Here is a 20,984-nt window from a genome sequence, read left to right as displayed (position 1 = left end):
GTGTGAGAATCAGTATTTACTGGGCGTGAGAGTCAGTATTTACTGGGTGTGAGAATCAGTATTTACTGGGTGTGAGGCTCAGTATTTACTGGGTGTGAGAGTCAGTATTTACTGGGTGAGAGGGTCAGTATTTACTGGGTGTGAGAGTCAGTATTTACTGGGTGTGAGAGTCAGTATTTACTGGGTGTGAGAATCAGTATTTACTGGGTGTGAGAATCAGTATTTACTGGGCGTGAGAGTCAGTATTTACTGTGTGTGAGAATCAGTATTTACTGGGTGTGAGGGTCAGTATTTACTGTGTGTGAGGGTCAGTATTTACTGGGTGTGCGAATCAGTATTTACTGTGTTTGAGAGTCAGTATTTACTGGGTGTGAGGGTCAGTATTTACTGGGTGTGAGAGTCAGCATTTACTGGGTGTGAGAGTCAGTATTTACTGGGTGTGAGAGTCAGTATTTACTGGGTGTGAGAATCAGTATTTACTGAGTGTGAGGGTCAGTATTTACTGGGTGTGAGAGTCAGTATTTACTGGGTGTGAGGGTCAGTATTTACTGTGTGTGAGGGTCAGTATTTACTGGGTGTGAGAGTCGGTATTTACTGGGTGTGTAAGTCAGTATTTACTGGGTGTGCGAATCAGTATTTACTGGGTGCGAGAGTCAGTATTTACTGGGTGCGAGAGTCGGTATTTACTGGGTGTGTAAGTCAGTATTTACTGGGTGTGCGAATCAGTATTTACTGGGTGTGAGGGTCAGTATTTACTGGGTGCGAGAGTCAGTATTTACTGGGTGCGAGAGTCGGTATTTACTGGGTGTGTAAGTCAGTATTTACTGGGTGTGCGAATCAGTATTTACTGGGTGTAAGAGTCAATATTTACTGGGTGTGAGTCAGTATTTACTGGGTGTGAGGGTCAGTATTTACTGTGTGTGAGAGTCAGTATTTACTGGGTGTGAGAGTCAGTATTTACTGGGTGTGAGAATCAGTATTTATTGGGCGTGAGAGTCAGTATTTACTAGGTGTGAGAATCAGTATTTACTGGGTGTGAGGGTCAGTATTTACTGTGTGTGAGGGTCAGTACTTACTGGGTGTGAGTCAGTATTTACTGGGTGTGAGGGTCAGTATTTACTGGGTGTGAGGGTCAGTTTTTACTGGGTGTGAGATTCAGCATTTACTGGGTGTGAGAGTCAGTATTTACTGGGTGTGAGGGTCAGTATTTACTGGGTGTGTGAGTCAGTATTTACTGGGTGTGAGGGTCAGTATTTACTGGGTGTGAGAATCAGTATTTACTGGGTGTGAGAATCAGTATTTACTGGGCGTGAGAGTCAGTATTTACTGTGTGTGAGAATCAGTATTTACTGGGTGTGAGGGTCAGTATTTACTGGGTGTGAGAATCAGTATTTACTGGGTGTGAGGGTCAGTATTTACTGGGTGTGAGAGTCAGCATTTACTGGGTGTGAGAGTCAGCATTTACTGGGTGTGAGAGTCAGTATTTATTGGGTGTGAGAATCAGTATTTACTGGGTGTGAGGGTCAGTATTTACTGTGTGTGAGTCAGTATTTACTGAGTGTGAGAGTCAGTATTTACTGGGTGTGAGAGTCAGTATTTACTGGGTGTGAGAGTCAGTATTTACTGGGTCTGAGAGTCAGTATTTACTGGGTGTGAGGGTCAGTATTTACTGGGTGTGAGAGTCAGTATTTATTGTGTGTGAGTCAGTATTTACTGAGTGTGAGAGTCAGTATTTACTGGGTCTGAGAGTCAGTATTTACTGGGTGTGAGGGTCAGTATTTACTGGGTGTGAGAGTCAGTATTTACTGGGTGTGTAAGTCAGTATTTACTGGGTATGAGAGTCAGTATTTACTGGGTGTGCGAATCAGTATTTACTGGGTCTGAGAGTCAGTATTTACTGGGTGTGAGAGTCAGTATTTACTGGGTGCGAGAGTCAGTATTTACTGGGTGTCCGAGTCAGTATTTACTGGGTGTGAGTCAGTATTTACTGGGTGTGAGGGTCAGTATTTACTGGGTGTGAGAGTCAGTATTTACTGGGTGTGAGAATCAGTATTTACTGGGTGTGAGAGTCAGTATTTACTGGGTATGAGAATCAGTATTTACTGGGCGTGAGAGTCAGTATTTACTGTGTGTGAGAATCAGTATTTACAGGGTGTGAGGGTCAGTATTTACTGGGTGTGTAAGTCAGTATTTACTGGGTGTGCGAATCAGTATTTACTGGGTGCGAGAGTCAGTATTTACTGGGTGTCCGAGTCAGTATTTACTGGGTGTGAGTCAGTATTTACTGGGTGTGAGGGTCAGTATTTACTGGGTGTGAGAGTCAGTATTTACTGGGTGTGAGAATCAGTATTTACTGGGTGTGAGAGTCAGTATTTACTGGGTATGAGAATCAGTATTTACTGGGCGTGAGAGTCAGTATTTACTGTGTGTGAGAATCAGTATTTACAGGGTGTGAGAGTCAGTATTTACTGGGTGTGAGAATCAGTATTTACTGGGCGTGAGAGTCAGTATTTACTGTGTGTGAGAATCAGTATTTACTGGGTGTGAGGGTCAGTATTTACTGTGTGTGAGGGTCAGTATTTACTGGGTGTGAGAGTCAGTATTTACTGTGTGTGAGAGTCAGTATTTACTGGGTGTGAGAGTCAGTATTTACTGGGATTGAGAGTCAGTATTTACTGGGTGTGCGAATCAGTATTTACTGTGTTTGAGAGTCAGTATTTACTGGGTGTGAGGGTCAGTATTTACTGGGTGTGAGAGTCAGCATTTACTGGGTGTGAGAGTCAGTATTTACTGGGTGTGAGAGTCAGCATTTACTGGGTGTGAGAGTCAGTATTTACTGGGTGTGAGAATCAGTATTTACTGGGTGTGAGAATCAGTATTTACTGGATGTGCGAGTCAGTATTTACTGGGTGTGAGAATCAGTATTTACTGGGTGTGAGAATCAGTATTTACTGGGTGCGAGAGTCAGTATTTACTGGGTGTGAGAATCAGTATTTACTGGGTGTGAGAATCAGTATTTACTGGATGTGCGAGTCAGTATTTACTGGGTGTGAGAATCAGTATTTACTGGGTGTGAGAATCAGTATTTACTGGGTGCGAGAGTCAGTATTTACTGGGTGTGAGAATCAGTATTTACTGGGTGCGAGAGTCAGTATTTACTGGGTGTGAGAATCAGTATTTACTGGGTGTGAGAGTCAGTATTTACTGGGTGTGAGAGTCAGTATTTACGGTGTGTGAGGGTCAGTATTTACTGGGTGTGAGAGTCAGTATTTACTGGGTGTGAGGGTCAGTATTTACTGGGTGTGAGGGTCAGTATTTACTGGGTGTGAGAGTCGGTATTTACTGGGTGTGTAAGTCAGTATTTACTGGGTGTGCGAATCAGTATTTACTGGGTGCGAGAGTCAGTATTTACTGGGTGCGAGAGTCAGTATTTACTGGGTGTAAGAGTCAGTATTTACTGGGTGTGAGTCAGTATTTACTGGGTGTGAGGGTCAGTATTTACTGTGTGTGAGAGTCAGTATTTACTGGGTGTGAGAGTCAGTATTTACTGGGTGTGAGAATCAGTATTTACTGGGTGTGAGAGTCAGTATTTACTGGGTGTGAGAATCAGTATTTACTGGGCGTGAGAGTCAGTATTTACTGGGTGTGAGAATCAGTATTTACTGGGTGTGAGGGTCAGTATTTACTGTGTGTGAGGGTCAGTATTTACTGGGTGTGAGTCAGTATTTACTGGGTGTGAGGGTCAGTTTTTACTGGGTGTGAGATTCAGTATTTACTGGGTGTGAGAGTCAGTATTTACTGGGTGTGAGAGTCAGTATTTACTGTGTGTGAGGGTCAGTATTTACTGGGTGTGAGTCAGTATTTACTGGGTGTGAGGGTCAGTATTTACTGGGTGTGAGGGTCAGTTTTTACTGGGTGTGAGATTCAGCATTTACTGGGTGTGAGAGTCAGTATTTACTGGGTGTGAGGGTCAGAATTTACTGGGTGTGTGAGTCAGTATTTACTGGGTGTGAGGGTCAGTATTTACTGGGTGTGAGAATCAGTATTTACTGGGTGTGAGAATCAGTATTTACTGGGCGTGAGAGTCAGTATTTACTGTGTGTGAGAATCAGTATTTACTGGGTGTGAGGGTCAGTATTTACTGGGTGTGAGAATCAGTATTTACTGGGTGTGAGGGTCAGTATTTACTGGGTGTGAGAGTCAGCATTTACTGGGTGTGAGAGTCAGCATTTACTGGGTGTGAGAGTCAGTATTTACTGGGTGTGAGAATCAGTATTTACTGAGTGTGAGGGTCAGTATTTACTGGGTGTGAGGGTCAGTATTTACTGTGTGTGAGTCAGTATTTACTGAGTGTGAGAGTCAGTATTTACTGGGTGTGAGAGTCAGTATTTACTGGGTGTGAGAGTCAGTATTTACTGGGTCTGAGAGTCAGTATTTACTGGGTGTGAGGGTCAATATTTACTGGGTGTGAGAGTCAGTATTTACTGTGTGTGAGTCAGTATTTACTGAGTGTGAGAGTCAGTATTTACTGGGTCTGAGAGTCAGTATTTACTGGGTGTGAGGGTCAGTATTTACTGGGTGTGAGAATCAGTATTTACTGGGTGTGTAAGTCAGTATTTACTGGGTATGAGAGTCAGTATTTACTGGGTGTGCGAATCAGTATTTACTGGGTGCGAGTGTCAGTATTTACTGGGTGCGAGAGTCAGTATTTACTGGGTGTCCGAGTCAGTATTTACTGGGTGTGAGTCAGTATTTACTGGGTGTGAGGGTCAGTATTTACTGGGTGTGAGAGTCAGTATTTACTGGGTGTGAGAATCAGTATTTACTGGGTGTCCGAGTCAGTATTTACTGGGTGTGAGTCAGTATTTACTGGGTGTGAGGGTCAGTATTTACTGGGTGTGAGAGTCAGTATTTACTGGGTGTGAGAATCAGTATTTACTGGGTGTGAGAGTCAGTATTTACTGGGTATGAGAATCAGTATTTACTGGGCGTGAGAGTCAGTATTTACTGTGTGTGAGAATCAGTATTTACAGGGTGTGAGGCTCAGTATTTACTGGGTGTGTAAGTCAGTATTTACTGGGTGTGCGAATCAGTATTTACTGGGTGCGAGAGTCAGTATTTACTGGGTGCGAGAGTCAGTATTTACTGGGTGTCCGAGTCAGTATTTACTGGGTGTGAGTCAGTATTTACTGGGTGTGAGGGTCAGTATTTACTGGGTGTGAGAGTCAGTATTTACTGGGTGTGAGAATCAGTATTTACTGGGTGTGAGAGTCAGTATTTACTGGGTATGAGAATCAGTATTTACTGGGCGTGAGAGTCAGTATTTACTGTGTGTGAGAATCAGTATTTACAGGGTGTGAGAGTCAGTATTTACTGGGTGTGAGAATCAGTATTTACTGGGCGTGAGAGTCAGTATTTACTGTGTGTGAGAATCAGTATTTACTGGGTGTGAGGGTCAGTATTTACTGTGTGTGAGGGTCAGTATTTACTGGGTGTGAGAGTCAGTATTTACTGTGTGTGAGAGTCAGTATTTACTGGGTGTGAGAGTCAGTATTTACTGGGATTGAGAGTCTGTATTTACTGGGTGTGCGAATCAGTATTTACTGTGTTTGAGAGTCAGTATTTACTGGGTGTGAGGGTCAGTATTTACTGGGTGTGAGAGTCAGCATTTACTGGGTGTGAGAGTCAGTATTTACTGGGTGTGAGAGTCAGCATTTACTGGGTGTGAGAGTCAGCATTTACTGGGTGTGAGAATCAGTATTTACTGGGTGTGAGAATCAGTATTTACTGGGTGTGCGAGTCAGTATTTACTGGGTGTGAGAATCAGTATTTACTGGGTGTGAGAATCAGTATTTACTGGGTGCGAGAGTCAGTATTTCCTGGGTGTGAGAATCAGTATTTACTGGGTGCGAGAGTCAGTATTTACTGGGTGTGAGAATCAGTATTTACTGGGTGTGAGAGTCAGTATTTACTGGGTGTGAGAGTCAGTATTTACTGTGTGTGAGGGTCAGTATTTACTGGGTGTGAGAGTCAGTATTTACTGGGTGTGAGGGTCAGTATTTACTGGGTGTGAGGGTCAGTATTTACTGGGTGTGAGAGTCGGTATTTACTGGGTGTGAGAGTCAGTATTTACTGGGTGTGAGAGTCAGTATTTACTGTGTGTGAGGGTCAGTATTTACTGGGTGTGAGAGTCAGTATTTACTGGGTGTGAGGGTCAGTATTTACTGGGTGTGAGGGTCAGTATTTACTGGGTGTGAGAGTCGGTATTTACTGGGTGTGTAAGTCAGTATTTACTGGGTGTGCGAATCAGTATTTACTGGGTGCGAGAGTCAGTATTTACTGGGTGCGAGAGTCAGTATTTACTGGGTGTAAGAGTCAGTATTTACTGGGTGTGAGTCAGTATTTACTGGGTGTGAGGGTCAGTATTTACTGTGTGTGAGAGTCAGTATTTACTGGGTGTGAGAGTCAGTATTTACTGGGTGTGAGAATCAGTATTTACTGGGTGTGAGGGTCAGTATTTACTGGGCGTGAGAGTCAGTATTTACTGGGTGTGAGAATCAGTATTTACTGGGTGTGAGGGTCAGTATTTACTGTGTGTGAGGGTCAGTATTTACTGGGTGTGAGTCAGTATTTACTGGGTGTGAGGGTCAGTTTTTACTGGGTGTGAGATTCAGTATTTACTGTGTGTGAGAGTCAGTATTTACTGGGTGTGAGGGTCAGCATTTACTGGGTGTGAGAGTCAGTATTTACTGGGTGTGAGAGTCAGTATTTACTGGGTGTGAGAGTCAGTATTTACTGGGCGTGAGAGTCAGTATTTACTAGGTGTGAGAATCAGTATTTACTGGGTGTGAGGGTCAGTATTTACTGGGTGTGAGTCAGTATTTACTGGGTGTGAGGGTCAGCATTTACTGGGTGTGAGAGTCAGTATTTACTGGGTGTGAGAGTCAGTATTTACCGGGTGTGAGAATCAGTATTTACTGGGTGTGAGGGTCAGTATTTACTAGGTGTGAGAGTCAGCATTTACTGGGTGTGAGAGTCAGTATTTACTGGGTGTGCGAGTCAGTATTTACTGGGTGTGAGAGTCAGTATTTACTGGGTGTGAGAGTCAGTATTTACTGGGTGTGAGAATCAGTATTTACTGGGTGTGAGAGTCAGTATTTACTAGGTGTGAGAGTCAGTATTTACTGGGTGTGAGAGTCAGTATTTACTGGGTGTGAGAGTCGGTATTTACTGGGTGTGAGGATCAGTATTTACTGGGTGTGAGAGTCAGTATTTACTGGGTGTGAGGGTCAGTATTTACTGTGTGTGAGTCAGTATTTACTGGGTGTGAGGGTCAGTATTTACTGGGTGTGAGAGTCAGTATTTACTGGGTGTGAGAGTCAGTATTTACTGGATATGAGAGTCAGTATTTACTGGGTGTTAGAATCAGTATTTACTGGGTGTGAGGGTCAGTATTTACTGGGTGTGAGAGTCAGTATTTACTGGGTGTGAGGGTCAGTATTTACTGGGTGTGAGGGTCAGTATTTACTGGGTGTGAGAGTCAGTATTTACTGGGTGTGAGAGTCAGTATTTACTGGGTGTGAGGGTCAGTATTTACTGGGTTTGAGAGTCAGTATTTACTGGGTGTGAGAGTCAGTATTTACTGGGTGTGAGAGTCAGTATTTACTGGGTGTGAGAGTCAGTATTTACTGGGTGTGAGAGTCAGTATTTACTGGGTGTGAGAATCAGTATTTACTGGGTGTGAGAGTCAGTATTTACTGGGTGTGAGAGTCAGTATTTACTGGGTGTGAGGGTCAGTATTTACTGGGTTTGAGAGTCAGTATTTACTGGGTGTGAGAGTCAGTATTTACTGCGTGTGAGAGTCAGTATTTACTGGGTGTGAGGGTCAATATTTCCTGGGTGTGTGAGTCAGTATTTACTGGGTTTGAGAATCAGTATTTACTGGGTGTGAGAGTCAGTATTTACTGGGTGAGTCAGTATTTACTGGGTTTGAGGGTCAGTATTTACTGGGTGTGAGGGTTAGTATTTACTGGGTGTGAGAGTCAGTAGTTACTGGGTGTGAGGGTCAATATTTCCTGGGTGTGAGAGTCAGTATTTACTGGGTGTGAGAGTCAGTATTTACTGGGTTTGAGGGTCAGTATTTACTGGGTGTGAGATTGAGTATTTACTGGGGTGGGTGCTGTTGTCAGTATTTACTGGGTGTGAGAGTCAGTATTTACTGGGTGAGTCAGTATTTACTGGGTGTGAGAATCAGTATTTTCTGGGTGTGAGGGTCAGTATTTACTGGGTGTGAGAGTCAGTATTTACTGGGTGTGAGAGTCAGTATTTACTGGGTGAGTCAGTATTTACTGGGTTTGAGGGTCAGTATTTACTGGGTGTGAGAGTCAGTATTTACTGGGTGTGAGAGTCAGTATTTACTGGGTGTGAGAATCAGTATTTACTGGGTGTGAGAGTCAGTATTTACTGGGTGTGAGAGTCAGTATTTACTCGGTGAGTCAGTATTTACTGGGTTTGAGGGTCAGTATTTACTGGGTGTGAGAGTCAGTATTTACTGGGTGTGAGAGTCAGTATTTACTGGGTGTGAGAGTCAGTATTTACTGGGTGTGAGAGTCAGCATTTACTGGGTGTGAGAGTCAGTATTTACTGGGTTTGAGGGTCAGTATTTACTGGGTGTGAGAGTCAGTATTTACTGGGTGTGAGAGTCAGTATTTACTGGGTGTGAGAGTCAGTATTTACTGGGTGTGAGAGTCAGTATTTACTGGGTATGAGAATCAGTATTTACTGGGTGTGAGGGTCAGTATTTACTGGGTGTGAGAATCAGTATTTACTGGGTGAGTCAGTATTTACTGGGTGTGAGAGTCAGTATTTACTCGGTGAGTCAGTATTTACTGGGTTTGAGGGTCAGTATTTACTCGGTGTGAGAGTCAGTATTTACTGGGGTGGGTGCTGTGGTCAGTATTTAGTGACCAATGTCCATCTATCTCATTCTCATTCCCCCTCCTTTTTAGCTATATTGGTGACCGTCCAGTTTCAAACATGGTCCTTGCCGATGTTTCCATGCTGTCCGGATTCTCAGCCGTTAAGAATTCTTATCAGCAAGTGAGTGACACTCTGCAAAATCTCAACTTTCCTTCCATTCCTACTGTCTTCACCTGGTCCATCTCCATCTCTTCCCATCTCCTGTCTTCACCTTGTCCGTCTGTACCTCTTCATTTCTCCTGTCTTCACCAGTCCATCTCCACCTCTTCACTTCTCCTGTCTGCACCTGGCCCATCTCCACCTCTTCTCTTCTGCTGTATTCACCTGGTACATCTCCACCTGTTCACTTTTCCTGTCTTTACCTGGTCTATCTTCATCTCTTCCATTCTCTTTTCCAACTGCTGTCTCTCTCTCTCCATTTCTGGTGATGGGCTTCACTTGCGAATCTCAGTGTTAGTGTCCGAGGCCCAACCATCTTCAGCTGCTTGACCTTCCCTCCATCATAAGGTCAGAAGTGAGGATGTTAACTGATGACTACATAATGTTCAGCACCATTTGCAACTCCTCAGACACTGAAGCAGTCCATGTCCAAATACAGCAAGACCTGGAAAATATCTAGTCTTGGGCTGACAAGTGGCAAGTTACATTCAAGCCATACAAGTGCCAGTCAGTGACCATCTCCAACAAGAGAATATCTAACCATCTCCCCATGATATTCAATGACATTACCATTGCTGAATCCACCTCAATAAACACTCTGGGGGTTACCATTGACCAGAAATTGAACTGAGTCCAGCTCTATAAATACAGTGGCTACAAGAGCAGGTCAGAGGCTGGGGAATGTGCAGAAAGGAACTTATCTCCTGACTCTCCCCAAAGCCTGTCCACCATCTACAAGTCACAAGTCACAAGTCAGAAGTGTAATCACAGAATAATAGTGCAGAAGAGGCCCTTCAACATATCGAGTCTGCACCGACGCATGAAAGACACCTGACCTGCCTACCTAATTCCATTTGTCAGCTCTTGGCCCATAGCCTTGTATGTTATAGTAAGAAGTCTTACAACACCAGGTTAAAGTCCAACAGGTTTGTTTCAAACACGAGCTTTCGGAGCACGGCTCCTTCTTCAGGTGAAGAAGGAGCCGTGCTCCGAAAGCTCGTGTTTGAAACAAACCTGTTGGACTTTAACCTGGTGTTGTAAGACTTCTTACTGTGCTCACCCCAGTCCAACGCCGGCATCTCCACATCATGGCTTGTATGTTATGACATGCCAAGTGCTCATTCAGGTACATTTTAAAGGATGTGAGGCAACCCACCTCTACCACTCTTACCAAGCAGTGCATTCCAGACCATCACCACCCTCTGGATAATAAGCTTTCCTCAAATCCCCCCTAAACCTCCTGCCTGACCCTCACCTTGAATTTAAGACCAATGTAACTGACCCTTCACCTAAGGGGAAGAGCTGCTCCCTATCTATGCTGTCCATGCCTCTCATAATCTTGTCCAACTCAACCAGGTCATCCATCAGTCTTCTCTGCTCCAGCGAAAACAACCCAAGCCTATCCAGCCTCTCTTCATAATTTAAATGTCCCATCCCACGCAACATCATGGTGAATCACCCCTGCACCCCCTCCAGTATAACCACATCCTTCCGAGAATGTGGTGACCAGAACTGCACACAGTATTCCATCTGTGGCCTCATCAAAATTCTATGCAACTCCAATATGACCTCCCTACTTTTGCAATCTATGTGTCGATTGATAAAGGCAAGTGTCCCATATTCCTTTTTCACTACTCTATTAACCTGCCCTTCTGCCTTCATAGATCTATGGACAAACACGCCAAGATCCCTTTGTTTCTCCTTTCTATTACCCTGGCGGGAACATGCTGGGCCTGTACCCTCTCCATTTATTTTTTGAGTCCCTCCAACTGCTTTTCTGTAGATTTCCCCACAAGTAACTCTTTCCAGTCTACCTTGGATGGGACACTTTCCATTTGCAGCTCCCAAAACACTCAAGAAGCTCGACACCATCTATGAAAAAGCAGCCCCGCCCGATCGACACGCTGCACACAAATATTCCCTCCCTCCACGCACAGTGGCAGCCGTGTGTGCCATCTACAAGAAACACTGCAGCCACTGACCAAGGATCCTTCAACAGTACCTTCCAAACCCACAACCTCTACCATCTAGAAGGACAAGGGGCAGCAGATACATGGGCAACACCCCCACCTGGAAGTTCCCCTCAGAGTGACCCACCAGCCCGACTGGGAAATATATTGGCCGATCCTTACTGTCGTTGGGCCAGAACCCTGGAACTTCCTCAGTAAACCACACTGTGGGTGCACCTCAGGATGAAATAATATTTTGAAGTTTTCTGGCCTCTGATGACAGATCACAGAGCTGACACATTGGGTGGAATTTTCCATTCTGGCTGAGACGTGTAGCTGAGAGTGTTGGCTGAGACGTGCAACTCACCGGCTGCACATCCGGGTTTTCTCTCCAGATAATCCAGCGTCTGTGAAGAAAGTATCCGGAGATGTGGCCCATGTCTTCCCACTGACCGGTTGGGGATGCAAACAGCCGGCAGCTGGGAATCCCCAGATTGAGGTTACTTCTTAAACTGGAACCCACCCCCTCCCTGGTATAAAAGACAGGAACCGTCCACACACAGACTCAGAGACCAGCCACATGGACATGGTGAGCCCCCACCCACACGGAGACAGAGGGCCCCCTACCCACACGGACAAGGAGGACCCAGCACGATCACAGACATGGGGGAACCCCCACACACCCCCCCCCCCCACACCTACACGGATGCGGAGAGCCCTCCACCACATGGACATGGAGGACTCTCCACCCACACGGATACAGAGGGACCCCTACCCACACGGACATGGAGGACCCCCTCCACCTACACAAAGGATCATGGACATGGAGGACCCGCCGACACGGACATGGAGGACCCCCGGCATGACCAGGGACATGGGGAACATGCCACCTACACGGGCATGGAGTACCGTGGATACGGGGGATTCCCCACCCACACAGACATGGGGGACCCCTGTCACGGCCAAGCACGGACACAAAGGAACCTCCCTCCCACACAGACACGCAGGACCCCCATGGACACTGAGGTCACCCCCACTCTCGGCCCTGCCGTGCCTGTTTCCCATTATTGTGAGGCAGTTCTAAATCTGCTAATGAGGGAGATTCCCAATGGGGACAGTATGACAGGTAAACTCGCCAATTGAATTAAAATTTAATGAAATGAGGTTCCAGACCTTCCTGCACGAGAACCTTGTAATGTCACCGGCGGGGTGCCAGCGTGAATGTGAAAACCAGGGGCTGGATCCTCCATATCCTCGTGCCGAAATCGCACCGGCGCGGGGGCGGAGAATCCATGTTCCTCAAGAAATCGGCACTGCCGCCGGCTCACCGATTCTGCAGGCCCTGAAAAGCGGTGTACTCGGGGAGTTCGTCGTGCCGCCTGGGGCTATTGCCAGAGGCCCACTCTGACATCCTCCGCCCCCGACCAGCCGAAATCCCGACGGCGTGAAACTAATGTGCTCCAGCTGGTCGGGATACTCGAATAGCAGCTACAGACTCAGTCCTGGCCGGGGGCGGGTGGATTGGTGGCTGGGGTCCTTGTGGGCGGCCGGTGAATGTTCATGTGGAGGGTGCACGGCTGATCGGAGGGTTTCTTTTGTGGGTCTAGCCATGCGTATGTGCGGTCTCCGTCCCAGGAGTGCAGGGCCCGTATCTGCAGCAAAAGCTGAGAGATCTACTCTGGGACCCTGCTAGCCCCCTGTAGGACTGGCAATTCGTGTCCCTTTAATCCAGGATTTTCAGGCGTAAAACTTCACCGTTTTGACGCCAGCGTGGGGACAAAGTCCCAATAATGGAGAATCCAGCCCCAGGTCCCACTTTTGAGATTCCCGTCTTCCCAGTCTTTGCATTCACGGCAATTAACTCTGTTTCTGTCTCCAAAGAAGCTGCCTGACATGCTGAGGATTTCCAGCATTTTCTGTCTTTGTCATTAATATTTACTGACTGTCATTAAAATTTACAGGTTATCATCAACATTCACTGTCATTAATATTCACTGTTTCTCATTAATATTCAGTCATTAATATTCACGGTTTCTCATTAATATTTGCTGACTGTCATTAACATGCACTGACTATCATTAATATTTACTGGTTATTAATATTCACTGTCATTAATATTCACTGTTTATCATTAATACTGTATTCATCGACTGTCATTAATATTCACTGACTGTCTTTAATATTCACTTTTATCATTAATATTTGCTGACTGTCATTAACGCCCACTGACTATCATTAACATTCACTGTTTAACATTAATATTTACTATTTATAATTAATATTCACTGTTCATCATGAATATTCACCGACTGTCATTAATATTTACTTTCTGTCATTAATAGTCACTGTTTATCATTAATATTCACTGACTCATTAATATTTACTGTTTAGAATTAATATTCATTAATATTAATTGCCTGTCATTAATAATCATTGTCTGTCATTAATAATCACTCTATTACTAATATTCACTGTTAACCATTAATGATCACTGTTTGTTATTAATATTCACTGTTTATCATTAATATTTATTGTTTGACATTGATATTTCATAATCCCTTCGGCTATTCCAGAGCTTGGACCATTTGAATATCAGTCGAGCTGAAATCCACGATGATCACACAGTCCTGTATCTTAAACCAGTGAGTACTGGGAGAGGGGGAGAGATAGAAAGAGAGGGAGGAGAGAGGAAGAGGTTGGGTAGTGAGTGACACAGACAGAGAGAGAGACACACACACAGGGAGAGAGAGAGAGAGGAGAGAGACAGAGGGGGAACTTGGGGCGGGCGGGGGGGGGGGGGGGGGGGGGGGGAGGGAGAGGGGAAGAGACACACACATACAGACCAAGAGTGATGGAATGAGAGATATTAAAAGGGAGAGAGACAGATAGTCGGATAATGATAGAGGGTGAGATTTGGGGTGGATGTGGGCTGTGAATTGAGTTGCGTTTTTTCCTCGAATTAATATGGTGGGTGGAATTCTCCGCTACCCACGCTGCCTGGGAGAATCGCGGGAGGGCCTCCCAACATTTTTTGCGCCCCTCCCCCCACTCACCGAATCGCCGCTTGCCGTTTTTTACGGTGAACGGCGATTCTCCGAGCCCGATGGGCCTGGTCGCTGCCGTCGTGAAACGGGCGCCAGAAGCCCGTTTGGGGTTTCTAGGCGCCCGATTTGGGAAAGAGCACCACGACTGTGCTCGGGAGGGGACAGGCCCGCGATGGGTGCCCACCGATTGTCGGGCCAGCGTCCAAATCGGACGCACTATTTCCCCTCCGCCACCCCGCAAGATCAAGCCGCCACGTCTTGCGGGGCGGCTGAGGGGAAAGACGGCACTGCGCATGCGCGGAAACGTGCCGTCTGCGGGATGACGTCATCCGCGCATTCGCGGGTTAGAACCGGCCAACCCGCGCATGCGCTGCTGACGTCATATGGGCGCCAGCTGCGCGTCATTCTTGGCGCACGGCCTTGACGACAGTGTCAATGCCGCGCCGCCGAGATACCCAGAGGCCCGCTCTTAGCCCCACCGGGGGGGTGGGAGAATCGGGTGCCGGGAGCGGTTTCGGAAGACGGCGGCTTCCGCGAATCCCCGCGGGTGCGGAGAATCGCGCCCGTTGTTTTTGGGGAAAGTCTCAGTTTCTCGGGGATTTAACCTATTTATGTTTCTCCAGATGGAACCGAATCACCTGTTACAATTGTCCATTCTCGTTCACCAAGATTTTGAGATTGAGAATCTGAAGGCAGCCGTGTTAAAGGTGTACGATTACTATGAGACTGGTAGGTTGTCTCTAACAGGAACCCTGCATCAGCTTCACTCCATGTCCAATTACTGTTTATTCTCCTTCCGTCGCAAGCTGTCCAATTGCCAGGTGTTTATTATCGAGCATTTCTCCCTGTCCAATTCATGGGTGTTTAATCCCCTTCCATCACTATCTGTACAATTCCCAGGTTCTTATTCCCTTCCATCACTTCCTGTTCAATCCCTGGGCGTTTATTCCCTTCCATCACTCCATGTACAATTCCAGTGTGTTTAATCCCCTTCCATCACTCCCTGTCTAATTCCCGGGTGTTTATTCCCTTCCATCGCTCCCTGTTGAATTGTCTGGTGTTTAATCCCCTTCCATCTCTCCTTTTCCAATTACCAGGTGTTTATTCCTTTCTGTTAGAGTTCTTTAAGTAGGTAACAAGGAAGTTAGACAAAGGAGAACCAGTGGATGCAATTTATTTAGATTTCTAGAAGGCGTTGACAAGGTGCCGCATAGCAGACTGTTAAATAAGTTAAGAGCCCATGGTGTTAAGGGTAAGATCCTTGCATGGATAAAGGATTGGCTGACAGGCAGAAGGCAGAGAGTGGGGATAAAGGGTCTTTTTTCAGGTTGGCAGCCGGTCACTAGTAGTGTGCCTCAGGGGTCTGTCTGGGACCACAACTTTCCACAATATACATTAATGATCTGGAAGAAGGAACTGAAGGCACCGTTGCTAGGTTTGCAGATGTCATAAAGATCTGTTGAGAGACAGGTAGTATTGAGGAAGCAGGGGGGCTGCAGAAGGATTTGGACAGGCGAGGAGAGCGGGCAATGAAGTGGCAGGAGGTATACAATGTGGATAAGTGTGAGATTATGCACTTTGGAATGAGGAATGGAGGCATAGACTATTTTGTAAATGGGGAAATACTTAGGAAATCAGAAGCACAAAGGGACTTTGGAGTCCTTGCTCATGGGTCTCTTAAGGTTAACGTACAGGTTCAGTCGGCAGTTAGGAAGGCAAATGCAATGTTCGCATTCATGTTAAGAGTCTAGAATACAACAGGGATGTACTTCTGAGGCTGTATAAGGCCCTGGTCAGACTCCATCTGGAGTATTGTGAGCAGTTTTGGGCCCCGTATCTCGGGAAGGATGTGCTGGCCTTGGAAAGGGTCCAGAGGAGGTTCACAAGAATGATCACTGTAATGAAGAGCTTGTCATACGAGGAACTGTTGAGGACTCTGGGTCTGTACTCGTTGGCGTTTTAGAAGGTTGAGGGGGGAGCTTATGGAAACTTACAGGATACTGCGAGGCCTGGATAGAGTGGACGTGGAGAGGATGTTTCCACTTTCGGAAAAACTAGAACCAGAGGACACCATCTCAGACTAAAGGGATGACCTTTAAAACAGAGATGAGGAGGAATTTCTTCAGCCAGAGGGTGGTGAATCTGTGGAACTCTTTGCCACAGAAGGCTGTGGAGGCCAAATCACTGAGTGTCTGTAAGACAGAGATTGACAGGTTCTTGATTAATAAGGGGGTCAGGTGTTATGGGGAGAAGGCAGGAGAATGGGGGATGAGAAAAATATCAGCCGTGATTGAATTGTGGAGCAGACTCGATGGGCCAAGTGGCCTAATTCTGCTCCTATGTCTTGTGGTCTTATTACTGCACTCCATCCAATTCTCCGGTGTATATTCCCCTTCTATCAGTTCCTGTCCAATACCTGGATGTTTATTCCCTTCCATCTCTCCCTGTCCAAGTCCCGGATGTTTATTCCCTTCCATCTCTCCTTGTCCAATTCCCGGATGTTTATTCCCTTCCATCTCTCCCTGTACAATTCCCGGGTGTTGATTCTCATTCCAGCACTCCCTGTCTAATTCATGGTTGTTTATTCTGGGTGTTTATTGTGTGTGTTTATTCCTGGGTGTTTATTCCTGGGTCTTTATCCAGGGTGTTTATTCTGGGTATTTATTCCTGGGTGTTTACTCTGGGTCCCTTTATCCTACAGATGACTTTGCTGAAGTTGAATATGAGGCACCAAGAGGATCGGAGAACATGTGAATTAATTTACTGGTAAAACCCTGGTCAGTATTGAGTGATTTACCTCCCACTAAATCTGCCCTCACTCACCCTCACCCTCTCCCACATCTGTCCCTCTTACTCTCTCTGTTTCTCCCACACTCTGTCCCTCCATACACAGAGAGGAAGTTCTGAGTAGTCTGTCATGCTTAAAAGGAGACAAATCTCCAGGGCAAGATGAAATGTATCCCAGGCTATTGAATGAGGCAAGGGAGGAAATAGTAGGGGCGCTGGGAATAATAACTCTCAATTCCTCTCTGGCAACAGGAGAGGTGCCAGAGGACCGGAGGATAGTCAATGTGGTACCATTATTTAAGAAGGGAGGAAGAGATAAACCAGGAAACTACAGGCCAGTCAGTCTAACATCAGTGGTGGGGAAACTGTTGGAAGCAATTCTGAGACAAAATTAATCTTCATTTGGAGAGGTAGGGATTAATGAAAAACAGTCAGCATGGTTTGGCTGAATAGCAGGAAGTGGAGGGTTTTGGTCGCTGGGTGTTTTTCTGACTGGAAGCCTGTGTCCAGTGGGGTGCTGCAGGGATCAGTGTTGGGGCCTTGCTATTTGTGGTTTATATATATGATTAAGACATGAATGTAGGAGGGTTGATCAGTGGGTTTGCGGATGATATGAAAATTGGTGGGTGGTAAATAGCCTTTGATTACAGGAGGATATAGACGGGCTGGTCAGTGGCAAATAGAATTCAATCCGGATAAGTGTGAGGTGAGGCAAATGGGCAGTACTAACAAGACAAGGGAATACATGATAAATGGCAGGACCCTGGGAAGCACCGAGGATCAGAGGGACCTTGGTGTGCATGTACACCGGTCCCTTAAGGTAGCAGAGCAGGTGGATAAAGTGGTTAAGGAGGCATATGGGATAGTTGCCAACGCATAGAGTTTAAGAGAAGGGAGGTTATGCTGGAACTGTATAAAACATTGGTTCGGCCACATTACGAGTATTGTATGTGGTTCTGGAATCCACATTATAGGAGGAAAGTGAAAGCACTGGAAAGGGTGCAGCAGAGATTTACCAGGATGTTGTCTGGACTGAGAGTTTTAGCTATCAAGAGTTAGATTATTTTCCTTGGAGCAGAAGCGATTGAGGGGGAGACATAATTAATCCATGTAATAAGTATTTAGATGTGAACTTGCAATGCCGAGGCACACAAGGCTATGGGCCAAGTGCTGGAAAATAGGATTAGAATAGTTAAGTGGTTGTTTTTGACCTGCATGGACACGATGGACTGTAGACGTCTATGCCTTTGAATCTCACTCTCTTTCTTCCACACTCTGTCCCTCTCATTCTCACATTCTCTGACCCTCTCACTCTCTCCAACCCTCTCACTCCCTCTCGTTCTCTCACTCTCCCACACTGTCTCTCTCACTCTCTTTCTCTCCCACACTCTGTATCTGTCACTCTGCCACAGTAACACACACTTCACACACTTGTCTTCTATCTATTTCACTCTTTCTCTCCAACTCTCAGTTTGTCTCTTGTGTTCCCAGTGTTGCGATTCCAGTTGAGTTATAACTAGACAGGACGATCCCAGAACGATAACCTGGCTCAAAGGATCGTAACGTTTACTTTATTGTCCAATATTTGGAAGAGCAGTCATGGGACCGCTAATTAGAAAAAAAAACATTTATTAAAAAGTTTAATAATACGATACTCCTCAACTTCCACTTACCTTCTCAAATTTACACAGATTACAAAGTTAACATGTTACAAAATATACTTTGTGCTATAATGGTCTCAGTAACACACTGTCCCTGTAGACACACAGGCTGGCTGGAGACACACTTCTCTCTAAACCAGAGTGAATTTCCATGGATTTCTCCTCAAAATCCCCCAGATTATTCTTACGCCATGAGCCACCTTGTGTCACTGAATTCCGGCTTCCACATGAGGGATTTCAAATTCTGCTTTCAAAAGATTTGCTTTCAATTCTTCTTTTAAACAACATTTTCCCTCAGCTTCTTCTGTCCATGATTTACTTCCAGTTTTAGGGTTCTCCCTTCAGGATTATTTTGTCTTGACTGCTACACAAACAATTCACAATTGCTTTAACTATCAATTCCCAGATTGTATTAAGATGGTACCAAACTTTTAATTGACCTCTGAAGTCTGATTTCCCACTTTAAATCTGGTTGCCACGATTGCCTCTTTAACTCAGAACACTTCTTTGTTTTTTCCCTTAACCTCTTCTGAACAGATCCCGTTCAACTTTTTGGTCTCTGTTCCCTTAACTTCAGTCTTCCTAGCACATTCTTTCATTCCCAATTCCCTGGATGTGTGGACTGTATCAGCTTCTTTGGTAAATCTGCCTTTTTCAGCCCCCTTGTCCTGTCCAATTTACCTCTGGCAGAGCTGAGAGATGTTCATTCTCCGGCTTCCTATCTTTAACTGCCTCTTTATCCAGCTAAAACTAAAATCAAAAAGCCTTCCTACCTTAAAGCTGCCCCTGTTGCGAAGCAATGACTTTATGCTTCTGCCGGCTTGTTTACCTTTCACGCCGTAACCCTCTCTAAGCACAATAGGAGCAAAGTTTGAACTGAGCAAACCCCCACACATACAAACACCTTTGTCTGGCATGAATCAAACTAGAGGTTTACCCTTCCTTGCATAGAAACATTGAATTAAACCAACTTAAAGTTATAATTTATTCATGATATTTAACACAAATATAGTTAAGGCGTTCAGCCCCTCTTGAGCATGTTCACAGGAACAGGAGGAGGTCCATTCAGCTGCTCTCAAGCCTGTTGCAGAGGAACAGGAGAATGGCTATTCAGCCCCTCTTGAACCTGTTGCAGAGGAACAGGAGGAGGCCATTTGGTCCCTCTCGGGCCTGTTACATAGGAACAGGAGGAGGCCATTCTGTGTTACTGGATCCTGAGCTCTGATAGTGTTTTTATTCTCTGGTGTTTTTTCCACAGTTGAACATCCCAGTGAGGAGCTGTCGGTTTCCAGAGATACAAATGTTAAAGTGTAGATTCCGATGATATTTCCAACCTCAAATCCAGCTTGAGACGAACTACAAAGCTGATAATAAATGTCTTGATCAATGTGTCTTGAGTCTTGGTCTCTCTTGTAAACTCACCGATGCACACTCATCCTAACTGATACACACTCGTCCTCACACATTACACACTCACACTCACTGATACACACATAGACTCACCGATACACACTTGCCCTTACTCTCACCAAGCATATTCATTCTCATCATACACATACACACTCACTGATACACACTCACTCATTGATACATACTCACTCTCATCAATGCACGTTCACCAATGCACACTCATTGATAACACTCGTACTCAATAAAACATACTCACCAATACACTCACTGATGCACACTCGTCCTCACACTCACCAGTAAACTCACTCTCACCAACACACACTCACTGATAGTCACACTCACTGATACACATTCATCAATGCACACACTCACTTTGAATACACAATAACACTCACTGATACAGACTCATATCACTGATACAGATTCATCCTCACACTCACCAACACACACTCTTACCGATACACACACACTCTTACCGATACACACACACTCTTACCGATATCCACACATTCTTACCGATACACACACACACACTCGTTGATACATACTCATACTTACAGATAAACACTCATGATCACACTCGCTGATGCACACTCACCGATACACACACAAACTCACTGATACACACTCACACTCACCAACACACTCACTCTCACTGATACTCATACTGATAAATACTCATGCTTACACTCACCAATGCACACTGACTGATACATTCATACTCACCGATACATACTTGTCCTCCCAGCCACCGATAAACACTCACACACCAATACACACTCATCCTCACACTCACCAGAAAACATTCACTCTCACCAACACACTCACCGATACACACTTATTGATGTACACAATCACACTAATACACACTCACCGGTAGACACTAACACTCATTGATACCGACTCACCCTCATATTCCGCAATACACACTCACTCTCACTGATACCCACTCACTCGTACCGATACACACTCACTCTCACTGATACATACATACT

General features: G+C 45.4%; 1 protein-coding gene across 1 annotated transcript in view; it reads left to right on the top strand.

Moving 5' to 3' along the window:
• The window catches only part of LOC119951033 (alpha-2-macroglobulin-like), a 226,915-nt gene extending 206,945 nt beyond the window's left edge, over positions 1–19,970 (top strand). Inside the window, exons 38-42 of the mRNA XM_038774067.1 lie at positions 9,009–9,099; positions 13,661–13,729; positions 14,755–14,860; positions 16,833–16,908; positions 19,838–19,970. Of these exons, the coding sequence (XP_038629995.1) occupies positions 9,009–9,099; positions 13,661–13,729; positions 14,755–14,860; positions 16,833–16,885 (319 nt within the window). The 3' untranslated portion in view covers positions 16,886–16,908; positions 19,838–19,970. The remainder of the gene's footprint in view (positions 1–9,008; positions 9,100–13,660; positions 13,730–14,754; positions 14,861–16,832; positions 16,909–19,837) is intronic.
• The last annotated feature ends 1,014 nt before the right edge of the window (positions 19,971–20,984 follow it).

Source organism: Scyliorhinus canicula, chromosome 16 (assembly GCF_902713615.1).
Source record: "Scyliorhinus canicula chromosome 16, sScyCan1.1, whole genome shotgun sequence".
Classification (NCBI taxonomy): Eukaryota; Metazoa; Chordata; class Chondrichthyes; order Carcharhiniformes; family Scyliorhinidae; genus Scyliorhinus; species Scyliorhinus canicula.
The sequence above is the reverse complement of the archived record's forward strand: the minus strand, read 5'-3'. Positions and strand labels throughout refer to the sequence as shown.